At 41.0% G+C, this 16470-nt stretch overlaps 3 protein-coding genes and 1 long non-coding RNA gene across 29 annotated transcripts in view; all 4 read left to right on the top strand.

Annotated features, from left to right (window-relative positions):
• Positions 1–16470, top strand: part of LOC148409178 (uncharacterized) — a 104434-nt gene that overhangs the window by 61005 nt on the left and 26959 nt on the right. For 17 of the 18 annotated variants that reach the window (XM_088439788.1, XM_088439805.1, XM_088439789.1 and 14 more), the window contains exon 1: positions 16000–16338. The exons of the other annotated variant lie outside the window; for it this stretch is intronic. The gene's annotated coding sequence lies outside the window, so the exon portion shown is untranslated. Of the gene's footprint in view, positions 1–15999; positions 16339–16470 lie in introns of those variants that run through there. 18 annotated transcript variants of the gene reach the window in all.
• LOC148409181 (uncharacterized) lies at positions 892–5177 on the top strand. Of its 8 annotated transcripts, none has more exons than XR_015868428.1 (7): positions 892–925; positions 1042–1184; positions 1243–2092; positions 2582–2836; positions 2947–4555; positions 4684–4771; positions 4922–5177. XR_015868428.1 is itself a non-coding variant. In XM_088439334.1 (6 exons), exons 3-6 carry the CDS (start codon positions 1259–1261, stop codon positions 3487–3489), a joined length of 1230 nt encoding a protein of 409 aa, XP_088295460.1. In that variant the 5' UTR covers positions 892–925; positions 1042–1184; positions 1243–1258; the 3' UTR covers positions 3490–5177. The 8 variants fall into 8 exon arrangements, 3 of the variants coding, with proteins under 3 accessions (XP_088295460.1, XP_088295461.1, XP_088295459.1); XR_015868427.1 differs by having other exon boundaries at positions 4844–5177; XR_015868424.1 differs by having other exon boundaries at positions 4684–5177.
• LOC148409182 (ATP-dependent DNA helicase PIF1-like) lies at positions 3494–4171 on the top strand. The gene has a single exon (XM_088439586.1). It carries the CDS (start codon positions 3494–3496, stop codon positions 4169–4171), a length of 678 nt encoding a protein of 225 aa, XP_088295712.1.
• LOC148409180 (uncharacterized) lies at positions 5226–10700 on the top strand. Of its 2 annotated transcripts, none has more exons than XR_015868407.1 (9): positions 5226–5547; positions 5727–5835; positions 5917–6087; positions 6168–6304; positions 6401–6489; positions 7086–7265; positions 7353–7408; positions 7508–7636; positions 9342–10700. It is a non-coding gene; the product is annotated as an uncharacterized LOC148409180 (long non-coding RNA). The 2 variants fall into 2 exon arrangements; XR_015868406.1 differs by having other exon boundaries at positions 5917–6097.

Below are 16470 nucleotides of genomic sequence, written 5' to 3'. Positions count from 1 at the left end.
AAATGCCAGCTCTAGCGGTTGCTAATAACCTCCAACTCGCAGATATTCCAAATGAGCTTTGTGGTTTAAACATATTAGAGAGGCATCTCATATGAAAATATGTGGTATTCGCCAAAATTATTCCTCTTCCGAAAGGTCAGCAACGAGCCATTCGAGGAAATGTTGTGTGTGTTCCATCAGAAGTGCAAGAGACAGTAAACGTCTTGCCACAACCCAGAAGTGAATCACAAGTTTTGCGAGTGAAACTGAAGCGACGGCTTTGCTACAAAGGTCATCAGGTATTTCAAACTGTCACTTGGCCTAACCTAATGCGTGCTCTGATTAAACTGAAACACGTGCATCCACAGTACAGCGACATAATAATTCGTGTCGACCCTGACCTTTGTGACCCAACGCTCACCGATGATGAAAGTAGTTCTTCTGAAGACGGAATGAATGAGTGACTTTTATGAGGAAGATCTGCTCCAGATAAACAGATTTGAGAGTGATGCACTCCGTGAAATAAACAATGACAAAGAAAATGGTAAGAGTGACAAAACACGGCAACATGGCCAAAATGTGCAAGGAGATGAACCCAGTGGTGCCTTAATTTTCGAATCATGTCTCCAACCTAACAATGTTTCAGAGGAAATTATGAGTTTCACTGAGGGAATTTACTCTGTTGCTCCCGCAGAAAGAAATAACCCGGTAAGCTTTTTCAAGACACCCAAACTTGAGGCCATGGCTTTTCCAGTCCAGTTTCGAACTGGGGAAAACACTCTTGATGAAGAGAGGGCGATTAAACTCACACCAAGCAAGTATTTCAAAATGCGACTGTCTTGTGTGGATGAACGTTTTGCCAGAGACACTAACTACTTGTTCTTTGCTCAGTTTGTGACTGAAATCCACCAGGCCACATCAAGAATAAGAATACAGCTACGCAAAGGTAAACCTTTTACCAGAGATGGTTGAAGAATAAACAATGCTATGTTGCAGGATAAAAGGGAAGTTGAAAAACTGATACAAAGCAAAGACGCTGTCCCATTTCATGGCGCCATTAAGGGGTGCGCCAGTCTATTGGGAGAAATGCCTCAAGGACATTTTTGCCATGATTCGGCAACTGGGCACATCCACGTTCTTCTGCACATTCTCCGCTGCTGAAATGCGTTGGGAAGAAGTCATCACCGCCATCAAAGCGCAACAAGGTGAACAGGTGATTTTCGCTGACCTCGACTGGGCCACAAAGTGTTAAATTCTCCGCAGCAATCCGGTGACAACGATGCGCATGTTCGACGAACGTGTGGAAGCTCTGTTCAGAGACCTGCTCCTGTCTCCGGCACAACCCATTGGAAAAGTGGTCGACTACTTTTACAGATTGGAGTTTCAGCACAGAGGAAGTCCGCACATCCATTGCCTCATTTGGGTTGAAGGCGCCCCCGTCTTTGAGGAGGCCTCAGATCAAGAAATCGAAAGCGATTTTGTGTCGCGCTACATTTCCGCTGAGCTGCCCGATCCGGAAACGGAACCCGAACTGCATCAAAAAGTCACAGAGGTTCAGTTGCACAGTAAGTCTCATTCAAAGACGTGTGTCAAAGCACCTGGTGCGCAATGCCGTTTTGGTTTCCCCAAGCAGCCGTGCGAGAGAACCATGATCATGAGACGTGAAGAATGTGATGGAGAAAATCCAGAAAACGAGAAGCGGTCGGCGCCAAACCCCAAGCTTGTTGATTTCCAAAATTTACTGAACGAACCGGAAACGGCCTCTCTGACTTTGCCGCAGCTACTGGCTAAGTGCAAACTCACCAGTGACGAGTACATGGATGGTTTGTACTCGATTGCCGCAAAGACCTCTGTGGTGCTCAAGCGAGAGCCCAAAGACTGCTGGGTGAACAACTACAATCGACATCTGCTTCTTGCTTGGGATGCAAATATGGACATTCAGTACATTCTGAACGCTTATTCCTGCATTACCTACATCTGCAGCTACATCAGCAAAGCTGAGCACGGTCTGAGCCAGTACCTGAAATCGGTGATTGAGAACTCCCGCAGCGAAAATGTCAACGAGAGCGACGAAATGAAACAAATCATGCAAGCGTACTCTAAGAAAAGAGAGGTGAGTGCACAAGAGTGCGTCGCACACACATGTGGCCTATATATGAAGCAAGCGTCCCGCAGTGTGGTTTTTGTACAAACCAGTGACAATGCACTGAAAAAGAGTTATCCCCTCTCATATCTTGAGGGCAAAACGCAGGAGTCCGTTGAATTGTGGATGACCGGCTTGCCGGAAATGTATAAATGCAGACCTCAAACGGAGGAATTTGAAGCAATGTGCTTGGCTGATTTTGCTTCAACCTGCAGAATCGTGTATGGCAAGCAAGCAAAAGGCAAAAATGTTTTCCCCCTGCTAAATGACATGGGTTATGTCCAAAATAGAACAGGTAAACACGCTGTCATCAAATACTGTAAATTCTCACAGGAAAAAAAGCCGGAGGAATTTTACTGCACGTTGCTAAAGCTGTACCTGCCTCATCGTGCCGACTGCCAGTTGAAGTCCAGACACTATCCTACATACAAGTTGTTTTACGATCATGCCTTTGTACAGTTGCCAGCCGCTGAGCATCCAGAGCCCGTTGTGCAAATTGTCGACCGGAACAGAGAGAAGTATGAGAAGCACAGCAAAGATGTTGACAACGCCATCCGAGAGGTGGAGGAAAGCGGAATAGTCTTCAACGAGTGGTGTCAGCTAGCGCCCGAAAACGAACTGCAAAGACTCGAGTGCATCGAGGAAATCAATGCAAGAGATGATCCCGGCGATGCTGTGGAGGAAAATATACCAGACTACAACATCAGGTCCGAGGTATCGGAAATGTCTATCGCGACGGAAGCCGCTCGCATCGATCCGGCTGTATTGCGTGACATGTATCGGAACCTTAACCGAAAGCAATCGTGTGCTTTCTACCTGGTCAGAGATTGGTGCATACGACGCGTGTGTGGCTTAAAACCACGGCAGTTCTTCTATTACATCAATGGTGGCGCCGGAACGGGAAAGTCACATTTAATCAAATGTATTCACGCAGAGGCTACAAAAATACTGCGCAGACTGCCTGAGACTGGCTGAGGAAGCGGACATTTCCAAACAGGGTTCACTGGCACAGCGGCCTTCAACATTTCAGGTGTGACTTTGCACTGCCTGCTGAAACTGCCAAGAAGCCTCAAACCCCCGTATCATGGCCTGGGCAACAAACTGGACGAAGTGAGAGCGGAGCTATCGCTTGCTGAAATTCTCATTATCGATGAGATTTCCATGGTGTTGAAAAACCTCTTTGCATATGTTGACGCCAGGTTGAAGCAAATCAAAGGAATCAATTTACCATTTGGTGGCATGTCTGTTATCGCCGTCGGGGATTTCTACCAGCTACCTCCTGTGAGACAGTCCAAACCTTTGTATGTTTACGATCCCACCAGGCTGGACCACTGGCGCGACAGCTTCCAAATTATCACTTTGACTGAAATCATGAGGCAGAAGGATGACGTTCCATTTGCCGAACTGCTGAACCGACTTCGCGTCAAAGAGAAGTCCCGTGCGCTATCGGAAGTGGACAGAGCTTTGCTGGCTATGACCTACACTGCTCCAGAGAACAGCCCAAAGGAAGCTCTGCATGTTTTCGCCACAAACCAAAAGGTAAATGACCATAACTCTCAGATGCTGAATCTGCTTCATGAGGAAATTGTGACTATTGATGCCGATGACTACAAGAAAGATCAAAGGACTGGCAGAATGGCGAGACAAGCCGCCCCTGTCAAAGGGGCGAAGAATGAGTTGCCGGACTTGATAAAGGTGGCCATTGGTGCTCGTGTTATGGTAACCCGCAATATTGATGTTCAGGCAGGTTTGTGCAACGGCTCATTTGCGAGAGTTGTCAAATTGGTGCATTATGCCAACAATGCACGCGTTCAGAAACTTGGGCTGGAGCTTGACGCTGCGACAAAGGCGAGTCCTGCTGATAACATTGTTTACATCAACAGACTGGAGGAACAGTTGAAACGGCCAGGAGTCGTGCATTTGCAGTTCCCCATTAAGCTTGCTTTTGCTTGCACGATCCACAAAGTACAAGGTATAACCACATCTGAAGCGGTGGTGTCTCTGAAAGGTGTCTTTGAGCACGGCATGGCGTACGTGGCTCTGAGCTGAGTGACGTCTCTCAGTGGGCTCCATGTGCTGCATATGGACGAGAGAAGGATTCACACCAACCCCGAAATAACCTCTGCTCTTGCTACGATGACAGAAGCTTCCTTGGACCACGTGATGCCTCTCCTTCATGTCATGCCCACACTAGATCCGACCATCAACCTGGTCGTTGTCTATCACAACACCCAAGGGCTGCTTTGTCATGCGCAGGATATCAAATGTCACCACGAGCTGCACTTTGCTGACATTTTGTGCTTGACAGAAACTCACCTCCAGGGGTTGGCGGATGCTGGAAATGTCGTCTTGGAAGGCTACACGGTGTATTGCCGGAACCGAAGTGTCTCACATTTAAATTGTCCTGACTTGGCAACGAAACGTGGCGGCGGTGTAGGTATTTGGGTGAAAGGACACATTCCGGCACACAAAACGATCTACATCCAGGGTGTCACTGATATTGAATTTGTTGTGGTCAAACTTGAACCTCCCATTGATTTGTTCATTGCTGCTGTGTACAGGCCTCCGGGGCAGAGTCTGCGCTCTTTTTTGCCAAACTTGGAAAGTTTGTTGTACTCTCTGGAAGTGATGGACCATCATCAGATCCTGGTATGCGGAGATTTCAATGAAGATGCGCTGTCAGACTCACACAAGCCCATTATGGAACTGTTTTTCTCTAAGGGTTACACACAGCTCATAAATACGAGTACCACTGACAAGAACACACTGCTTGACCTCATATTTGTCTCCCGACTTCAGTGTGCTGTTCATTCAGGTGTCCAGCGAACATACTACAGCTATCACAATCCTGTCCTCTGTGTTTTACAAACTGAAAGGTGAGTCATGTACAAATTGCACATTAAGTGTTGTCCCTGTCATGTTATGGCGCCCTGAGGTTAACATGTGATGGGATGAAATCCGGGGTGAGGATGGTCTTGCGTGTGTGCGAGAAGGTGAGTAGGAGGTGAGGTGAGAGTCAAATTTCGAGACAAAGTAACAAAAAAAAAATGGGTCAAGTCGATGGGAGGGAGTGGTGGGATTATATGTTGACATGGGATGAAATCTGATGTCAAAATAGGTTTAGCATGTGTGTGAGGTGAGTGGAAGGAGAGGAGGTGAGAGATAAAACACAAACGAGTAAATATAAAGATCTTTAAGACGGAGGGTCAAGTTGATGGGAGAGTTTAGTGGGATTATCACCTTTTGGTTTGTAAACCATTTTGACAGTCACAATCATCAGCATAAGTTGAGACCAGAAAACAGACAAGGTAAGTAGGTCACTAATATATTTTTTTGTCTACTGTACATGTTATAATTTACTCTCTTCTTAAAACAGGTCTATCATTTTGGACAAATGGTTGTTCATCTCAGAATGGAGAGCATAGGTATGTGTCTACGGATGGATTGTACGTGAGTTACATAATCTTATGTCATCCCAATGTAGAAAATGAAATGGTTAGGATATTTAAATATAAATATAATGTAAGACAGAGCCAAAACCCATCTCGCCTCTGCAGCATGCCAATTTCTACTCGACATTATTGTATTCCCCTTTTTCTCACAGGATAGAAGAATGGGTGCCCAAATACTTACATCATGGAGCACTGACTTGAAAACCAAGGTGGCAGCCAAGCAGGACTTTTCTTCATTCCAGTGTAGTTACCGTGAACTATGTCAGTGAAACCCAATTGTAGTTTTGTCCAACTTTTGGAGCATTCGTTCTCACCACCATCTATTTTGTTTATATTTTGTAGATCTAAGTGGTCCACATGTTGCCTGTGGCTCCACATGTTCCATTTGTCCAAAGGAAAGCTGGAAGCTCGCCAATGATTTTGATGACACATTATCATGCTTGTTCAATGACAGCTTCCACTGGATTAAACCAAGTCTGTTTTCTGCTCTCTTCAGTCTGCCTTCTTATTTTGGTAGGAAAAAGTAAGTAGTTCAACCTATCACCCTTTGTAAAATCAGTAAAAATCGATTTTGTCCCATATATTTTTTACAGGTTATTTGTTGAGGAGAAAGAGCCGTCCATACCAGAACAGAAGCCACACGTGCATTGTTCATGTCACTGTTCGATTGTATGTGGATATTAAGCGTGACATATGACTTCACTGCCATTCCATTGGAGGAAAATAAATGGTAAGGATATTTAAATTTATTGTAAGACCGTGCCAAGTCTATTTATATGTTTTATATATTTTAACTCAACAGTTCTATATCCCCCTTTTTTCACAGAGTAAAATAATGGATGCCAGAAAACACATCGTGGAGCACTGACTTGAAAACCCAGGTGACAGACAATCAGGACTTCTCTTCATTCAAGTGTAAGTTGCCGTGAACTATGTCATTTAACGCTTTCGGTGTCATGGATGATAATTCTCCTCTTAAATCATAACAATCATAAATAATAAACGTCTCAATAAAATACTTTTTTTTTTATAGAGAATACCTAACACCCTTGACTGCTAATGCTTATCTATATTGTAGTGAAAAAATGTGATCACTAAATGGCAGTGTTTCCACACATACAACACAGCTATTGCCTACTGTACATGCAGTTCAAAGAATTGGAAGTTAATCTTTCATGTGATATATTTAAGTTATAATTTTTATTTTTATCTTTATTTTCATTTTTTAAATATTTTTATACTTGCATAGGCATAGCATCCATTATTTTGTTGGCATTGAAAGATGAGTGAAAATGCTAGACTTTTGAGGTTTCCTTTTCCAAGAACGCTTGGCACTAAAAGACTTAAAATCAACTGTAGGTTTGCCTATCTTTTGCAGTGTTTGTCATCACCCTTCTTAATTTGTTTGTTTCTTTTAGACCGGTAATTTATGTCAATTAAAATGAAAAATGTGCAGATCTTTATCAGCTTATGTTTTCACCTCCTTCATGTATTTTGTTTCGTTTTTGTAGACCAATGTTGATCACTTGTTGCCTGTGGCTCCACATGTTGCATTCATCCAAAGAACAACTGGAACATCACCACCGTGTGCAAGTATTTGATGACACGTCATCAGACTTGTCCAGTGGCAGTTTGCTTCTGGATTAAACCAAGTCTGTTTTCTGCTCTCTTCAGGCCACTTTTTTTTATTGGTAGGAAAGGTTAAGTAGCTCATCAGTAAACCTATCTTCTTTTGTACAGGCAGTAAAAGTAATTTTAGTGCCATCTATTTCTAACAGGTTCTTTGTTCAGGAGAAAGGGCCAGCAACCAAGCATGACTTGTCCTCATTCAGGTGTAAGTTGCTCTAATATATGTCAATTAAAACTTAAAATGTGCAGATCTTTATCCGCTTTTGTTGTCACCCCCTTAATGTATTTTGTTTCATTTTTGTAGACCAATGTTGTCCACTTGTTGCCTCTGGCTCCACATGTTGCATTCATCCAAAGAACAACTGGAAAATCACCACCATGTGCAGGTTGCAAGAGGTCTCCCTTCAGAACAAAAGAGAAAGCCCTGTCCGTTGTCAGTGAACCTACACAGCTCTTTCTGTACACGGACGTGCACGCACACACACACACTTGCATTCCACAGTGGGACTAGATGCCCCAAAAGGGTATAAGAACTGAATGTTGAAGGTGAAACGTTGCCATTTTCTGCTCCGGCCTGTGGCAGGACTGGCCCGAGGCCTCGTGTACTTTCCCACTCTGTCTGGATTAAATCAATTGTTTCACTATGTTGTGGTATGGGCGATCTTTCAACAAAAACGAACACGCTAGGAACTAGGTTAAGGCAAGAAGCTTTTTCTAGATTCCTTCACCAGGAACAAATATGTGTACAAAACATAAAGCAAGGAGTCTGTAATCAACACGACTAAAAAAAATAATAATAAAAAAAAGCATGTCCAAGATAAAATAGAGCAAACAAAATAAAATACAATTAATGCAAACTCTAAATGAATTCACTCACATTTTTAACAATACAGTAAATGAATTAAAGTGCTTTCTATACTAAATAATGTTACAAGTGCGGCTAATTATTCTCCAGATATGCTCAGAGATGAACAAACTGGCACATACCATTTACCTGCTCATTTGCTCACTTTTTTGTCATAAATGTACTGAAAATACTCATTTTTCATTTGGGCAACATTTTTTATACATATTATATATTTTGGTACTGCATTTTCCTTTGAAATGATAATGTATCTTGCTTTACCTTTTTTTTTTTTTTTGCTTCATCTTATTTTATACTATAAAAGCTATACAAATTATAGCAAGCTTGAAAGCGTAGCAGTTATCCACGTTATATTTTGTAAAAAATAAAAAAGGCATGTTCCCTAAAAATTCAAACTTAGTAAATGTAAAAAGGAAAAAAAAAGACAAAGGCGGAAGTGGATTCTAACTCAATTCCCTGAACTGAGGAGGATGTGCTAACCACTGCAACGCTAAGCACCCCCGAGAAAACTGAAATCCGCAAAGTAGGACTCCTCTCCCACCCCCCAAGAATTTTCATGCCTGTGTATGCGGGTAACAGAGTTTTTTAAAAGTGAAAAGTATTATACTTTAGATTTTTGATACAAAGATTATTGCAATACACATATTTACTTAAATCTTAAATTATTAAACCTACAGTAGTTAAGCATCCTTCCCGATTCTGTTCTTTGTCTGTTGTCACGGCCAAAGTCGCTCTCGGATTAACGGCCATCACACTTCAAGCTTGAGTGGAGCCTCTACCTGAACAAACATGATAACAAGCAGAATTTGCACATGATATTTCAATTCATTACAAAAGCTAACAGGATTCCAAAGCTTTCTTTCATCCTCACTGCTTTCCTTCAGCCGCGCTTGCATCCAAGTACTGTCCTCAACTGACTGGGCAGGCAATCTGTCAATAAGCTCACAGGCACTCCTGCAACACATGTGATTGGCTTCCTTCTCGACAGGGGTTGTAATCCACTCCTGCCCTCAATGGTCGATGGTTGCAAGCTAACGATTCTCGTTATCATGTTTGGTCAGCTACAGGCCCCACCCCGAGGGCAACTCCCACTACCTTGGTGTTCCCTAACTATAGCCAAGGAATGGATAGAGAAGGGGCACAGGTAATGAATGAGGTTTATCAATTTTAACATTTATGCAAACTTGTATACGGAATAATGCAATGTGAATCCAGCCTAAGTAAGGCTTGACAGTTGAGAACTTTTTATTGATTTTTTATTTTTATTTTACAGGTGCTGCTACAGTTGAAATGATGGAAGAATTGGTAAAAAAAAAAAAAAAGATCCTCTTCACACCACCAAAATAGAGGTCCAGAGAGATGGCCTCACATACATACCATCAGTGAATTGAACATGTAATGCACATTTACAAATGAAGTATATCAAAATAGGTTCTGCCCTTTTCCATTCATGTACAGTACAATCTTTATAGTTTATCCTTGTACAGTCACGGGAAGCTTGCTCCCATTATGTGGTCTCACCATTGTTTTTGTAAAAGTGTGTATTATGCGCATGTTGACTTTTACTGTATTGAGTTACACCTTGACCCTAACCTGCATTTCTTTTTAACCTGCAAAACAAAAAAAACCAAAAAAAAACACTTCTTTGAAGAATCCTATTTAGTTTTGTTCTTTTTTGGGGGGATTGATTGATCAACAACTTGCTCATCGAGCTGTGCACACTGACCCCTTGCTACTTTGCGCCCTTTGAGTGGCTGTAGTCTCACAGAGAGCTGCGCCCGGAAGTCTAATTAGCCATGGCTGTGGCAAACATGATAACAATCACAATTTAAATTTGAAACATTTGAAACTTCAATTTATAACAAAATAAATACAAGTATGAGATTTCCAAAGGTCTGGTGAAGCCTCTTCACCCTCCCAAAATTTGCGCGTGTGTGCGGAGGGGGGGTACTTCACGGTTTTTCACTTATCACGGGAAGGCTCTGGTCCCCATCAAATGTGAAAAATGAGGGATCACTGTGTATTGGTTCTGTAGGACAATTGTACAAAGAGAAGAAGCTTTTTAGCTGAAAACGAGACACCAAACGAAAACCTAACCCTAACCCTACAGACATTTTCTTGTTCTTTCCATTTTATCTAACATGGTTTACAATTTAAAGAACAATAAATACATGTCTTTATCCAAGGGTCGATGGGTTGATAGAAGATACATCCCATGTTTTTATTGTTTTTCAAAAACCAAAGAAATCCCATGGATTGCACGGTCAAGAGGATTGTTGCCAATTAGGAAATTTTTTTGTGATACTGGTAGTGTCTCCTGGTGGTCTGAATGAGATGCTATGGAGCCACATACAATTCTCCAAATAGGCATTTGTGACACCTTAAAAACTCAATAATTCAAAAACAAAATTTTAAAATCTCAAAATTTTGCAAAGGTTTACCTGAGATGTTTCGGTGTTATCTCTCGCCTTCTTCTTCAGTGTCCTGAAGAAGGCGAACGATAATGCCGAAACATGTCACATGTCGGCTAAAATACAGTAAATTCATAGATTAAGTGTTTATATGTTAGTTGACTGACTTTAAGATTGTTGTTGATTTATTATTCAACAGATACTACATGATACACCATACATGAGCCAAAATAAATGTGAACTTCAAAGTGATGACTTGCGTCCTCTTTCACCGGAGTCTTGGTGCAGATAACCAGTCCTGAGAACACATTCTCAACAAACTAAGTAATATTAGTTATTTAATGAATATACAATAATGTTAATAATGTTAATAAGGATAATGTAATGTTAAATAATAGGAGAGAGGAAATAAAATAGGCAAAAAAATAATTTAAAAAAAGGATTGTTTATGGTTACTGCGGCTATATTGGGGCGTACATAGAAATCCAGGAACTGATACCCTACTTTGCGGGTTTCAGACTTCGCGGGGGGTTGACAGCCCCCATTAACCGCGAAATAGGGGGAATCACTGTATAATCGAAGGATTGCAGCCAAACCCAGTTGATTCGCCTAATACCTAAATAACAATCAAAGACAGCCATACGCTAGGATGTAGAGAAAAAGAGTTACAGATTTTTTAATTTGCAATTTTGATGCATTTAGGGCCTTTCGGTGAATTAGCATATTGTACATGAAGGGTTCGGTGACCGCTTAGAGAGGGCTGTATATGTGTCTGAGTGAGACTCCCTACGGGTCCGCTTTGAGAGCGCTGCATAAGCAGCATAGTGAGCGGTCACTGAGAGATTGTGATAGCAATAGAGTTGGGAAATAACCCCCACATTTGTGTTGCTGCTGAAAAAGTTATTTAAAATAACTTGCGTTCTGATTTTATTTTTTTTTTTTTTGAACAAAAAGAGAAGAACCTACCTCTGACTTGTAGGAAGAAAAGCTTAGTCCTTACAAACAGCTCTATTATTATTTCAGTTCTTGTAGTTGTAAGTAACATGTTGAAGATTGTTGAGAAAAAATGCAATTTCAAATTGGTCTAATTCTTCAACATGACACATTTCCAAATTACCAACAGCGACACCTAGTGGCAGACAAAAAAGTTCATTTTTACACATTCATGTTCTGTGCTATGCCGGTTTCAGCAAAATTCACTCAAAATTAGTCAGGAGAATATTGCGACAGGGAACATGAATCTCAAGTTTTATGACTCCAAATTTGGTCGTGGTCTCAAAACCCAATGTCTGGCCAGACCGGTAAAACTTAATGTAATTGGAGGAAGATGATCTTTTCGAAATTTCATTTCATGGGAGTACTAAACACAGTTTTTTCCCCGTCGTGTGGGCGTCACCTGGTGGCAGCAAAAAAATACATTTTCATTTATATGTACCTTGTTGAGCCTGTCAAAGTAATATAACTTAATTTTTTTCAGACAGGCCTTCAACACGCCTAATTTCCTCCACCAAATGTTAAGATGTTATGATCATGGCCATGGCCTATACAGCAGTGCTCATTACGGCAATTTATTGTTACAGTAAATGCTGATGTAGTTTGACCCAGATGATCTCATCTTGTCACGACTTCACACGTTGAATGAAAGTAATTTCCTAGAGACATCAACAAAAAACATTTAAATAAATATGGAGGGTTAAAACATTGATGTTTTCTTGTATTTCACAACATATATTGAAGCTGTGTGGGGAATTCTATCGTGTTTTGTAGCGTTTTTATGCTTCAAAGAGATATTATTGTCATGCCAAGATGTGTGCGCTCATTGTAGTTTATTTTATTTATAAAAAATATGTTTAGTGTGTGCCAAAGTGTCAGGTTGTACATTTTATGTGTAGTATTATGGTTTTTTTTTTTAATGTCCCGGATTCTGCAGTTAGAAGTACAGTCGGCCCCCGGTTTACGAACACCCTCTTTTACGAACATTTCGACTTACGAGCGTGAACTGCGGAGTTTTTTGTCCCCCACTTACGCACAAACCTTCCGTCTTACGAACAATATGGCATGCCGGCCACTATATTCGTACATTTATTTTCGCTTTGCTCCGTCATTTAAATCAGAAGCTGACGGTCATTGTGGCAACGTTGAACGCTATTGCTCTTACAATGTCACAGTCACTCTCAGTCACGGTGTCAGTCACGGAGTCAGTTACGGAGATGCTATTGGCCGGCGTCATGTCAATCACAGAAATGCCGATATGCTATTGGCCGAACGCCTTTATCTAGCTTGATGGCACAGCTGGTCGGGAATGAAGGAAGGAGAGAAAATGAGTGAAAAATGGAAGGAAGGAATGTTGTGAAGACTTTGAAAACTTTATCTGTTAGACATGGCTTCTAAAATTGCAAGTGGCGGTAAAAGAAGAAGTAAGAGGATGATGACAATAGAAACCAAGCAGGAGATATTAAAAATACGAAGGAGGCGCATGCATAGTTAACCTTGCTCGTGAGTATGGACGGAACCGCTCGGCAATCTTCTAAGGGCAAGACTTTCCTTGCCGGGGGACGGACCTCGCTCGACAACAAAATGGAGAGGCTTCTTCTATTATGGATTAAAGAGAAGGAAATCGCCGGTGATATGTTTTAGTTTGAGAAAAGTTTTTGTTTAAGAAAATAAATAAATAAATTCTGCGGGTTGGTTTCTGCTCACCTCCCTCTCCACTCGGCTCAAGTCATGTCGCCCCAGAGGAAAATGTCATTTATCCGTTGTATATGAATGTTATTTAAATTAACTGTTGAAGGAAATTCATATTTTTCAAATTCAATTTATCAATAAAATAGTATGTACATGGAACTGTATTATTCTAATAAAGATTGAGACGATGTAATGTCAGTATGAAGCAGATATGGTCCTGGCCCAGGGGAAGTGGGGACAAGTCGGCACCTCCAAAAGGAACAGATGGCATCCCCCGACCACGCCAGGAACAAAAGGCTAGGTGTGGCCTTCAAGAGAAGATATCAGTCAGGGTTTTATGGTGCTCAGACTTCCTCCCGCTTCAAAGAATGGCCGGCAGAACAAAGACTTTTGAAGACACCATCCCCACGCAAACAGACCCGCACACACGCACACACGCACACACCGACAGACACGCACGCACGTGCACGCACACACACACACCGACAGGCACGCACGCACGTGCACGCACACACACACACACACCGACAGGCACGCACGCACATACACACACACTTGCAATCCACAGTGGGACTAGATGACCCGGAAGGGTATAAGAACTGAATGTTGAATGTGAAACGTTGCCATTTTCTGCTCCGACCCGCGGCAGGACTGGCCCGAGGCCACGTGTACTTTCCCACTCTGTCTGGATTAAATCAATTGTTTCACTATGTTGTGGTATGGGCGATCTTTCAACAAAAACGAACACGCTAGGAACTAGTTTAAGGCAAGTAGCTTTTTCTAGATTCCTTCACTGTACAGTAGATTATCGTACTAATTTTAAATATGTGTGTAAATTTGTGATGGTTTTAACTATAATTTCATCACGCATTGCCAGTCAATGTGTACGTACAATTGACCTCGCTTTGCTACATCAATGAAGTCTTCTGCTCACGAATGACACGGTAATGCTGATATGCTATTGCTCTTACAATGTCACAGTCACTGTTTCAGTCACGGTGTCAGTCACGGAGATGCCGATATGCTATTAGTCGAACGTCTTCATCTAGCTTGATGGCACAGCTGGTCGGGACGGAAGGAAAGAGAGAAAATCAGTCAAAAACGGAAGGAAGGATTGACAGGTTTGACTTGTCAGGGGATCCTGGGTAACAATTAGCATCCCTGAAAACAAAGGTGATGGGGGTATAAGGACACAACTCGGGCCTTGCCTACACATAGGTGTTCTTGCAAACGGGCATTAAATGTTTCCGTTTTGTCCTATTTGCTATATGTGGCCGGGTTTTTTGGTTTTTGTTGTTGTTGTTTTTTTTAATCATAATCTAATGTTTCAAAACCTCCAGCCTAAATGGAGATTTGCCCTAGCTTCCGGTTTCGTGGACACGCGTGCTCAGCTTCAACGGGGATTTGCGTCATCGCGCTATTCTTTTTCCCACGGAAGACCGGATACTGGTGACCTCAGAGGGAAAGTTCTTTCGAACTGGACAGAATTTGTGACATTTCTGCCGCCTAATGACTTGGCATTGCTTGTACATGTATTTGAAACCGCACTATGTGGTTTCATATAGGTGAGACTTTTTTTTTTTAAATAATCAAACGACGACGATACATGTAGACGACAGGGCGTGGTTGTTATTCCCTTATTTCCTCTCATTATCACGTAAGAAATCATCTCTTTTCCCAAATACATTGTCTTTACATCATTATCAGAAATAACTTTCGTCAGTTGCCATAATGTATGCTTTCAATCAACATTAATTAAATAGACATTCACAATTTATTTGTGTCATACCACATATATTGTATCAATATTTGCTGACCAAAATTACTCCGTTTGGAGCTTTTGTTCTTTTGCCTCTTTTGCCTTGTCAATAAAGTAATGACTATCAGCTGTCACTCAAGCTCATTAACATGTCACACACACATATGTCATGGATGTCGAAACTGTCAAGCGACACTGGACATGACGTCTCCATTTTTATTTTTCAATTATTTATTGCTGAAACAAAGCAGTGAATCATCCTGCTTCCTCACATGACTCGTTTTTATTTGCGTGCATTTTTGTGTTGCTTTTATGATGGCACGACCAAAAGAGAGCATGAAGACGACATGGAAACTGTTAGGAGCATAATGCAGTTGCATGTCAGGCGGGTGTGGTGACAAAAGAAATAACGATAAAACGATACTATGGAGGACCAAAAGTGCCAAAATTCAATAAATAAATGTACCATTCAAACATTAAATATAAGTGTCATTAAATAATTTAATGTGTCATTAATTAATTAAATGTGACATTAATTAAATAAATGTTTAAATAATTAATTTAAACGTTTCATTGAATTAATAAAACATTTATTTCATTATGACACATTTCATTCTTTAATGACACATTTATTTAATTATTGACACAATTATTTAATTAATGACATTTATTTAATCAATGACACATTTAATTATTTAATGACACATTTATTTAATTAATGACACATTTAATTATTTAATGACACTTATATTTAATGATACGCTGTTGCTAGGTTTCATCCTTTGCTTATCTGTCAAGCTCGCTCGTCAAAGTTTAATGGGCGGGTCCTAACACCTGATTGGTTACCCGCTCTTCAAGCCAAAACAAATTAATTTCAGAGAAGATTGACTTAGAGGATGAATGTACTCCAATACGTTGGATGGCACGATAACATTTACATTTATTTGAATGGTCAGACCAAACGACTAAACCCATGGTTGTCTGTCTCAAGGAATATCAAGAAAAATCCTATTGATAATAATAATAATAATAATAATAATAATAATAATAATAATAATAACAACAACAACATTTGTTCAGCTGAGCGCTTGTTATACCGATTCTTTGCCGGGTTTATTTTCTACATCAATATCATCGTCATCTTACGCCCGGTAGGAGGCGGAAAATGCTCCTAGATTGGTAGTCATCCCTAATTATAATTAGTCGACGGCGAACAAGAAAAAGTTCAAGACCGAATACATCATGTGCACGTGCTTGTCCCATTGTTTTGAGAAGTGAAAAATGGCAAAACGTTGCAGAGTTACATAGAGAGGCATCAAATTTAATCGAAGAAGCACTTCACAAAACTCAGCCTCCCATGGCGGCTCAGTTGCAGCAGCAGAGACCTGCTACTCCCTCAAGAACACCCGTCCAAGGTAAGCCAAATATCCATTATTATTTCACGTTTGAATTCGTTTTAAAAATATATATGTATTTGGTTGTTTCATTACGACTATCAATTAGGCGAGCATAACGCTCGGTAATTTTGCCGAATGCTGTTCGTTTGC

Source organism: Hippichthys cyanospilos, chromosome 17 (assembly GCF_059441005.1).
Source record: "Hippichthys cyanospilos isolate Australia breed blue-spotted pipefish chromosome 17, RoL_Hcya_1.0, whole genome shotgun sequence".
In the NCBI taxonomy this organism is placed as follows: domain Eukaryota; kingdom Metazoa; phylum Chordata; class Actinopteri; order Syngnathiformes; family Syngnathidae; genus Hippichthys; species Hippichthys cyanospilos.
The sequence above is the reverse complement of the archived record's forward strand: the minus strand, read 5'-3'. Positions and strand labels throughout refer to the sequence as shown.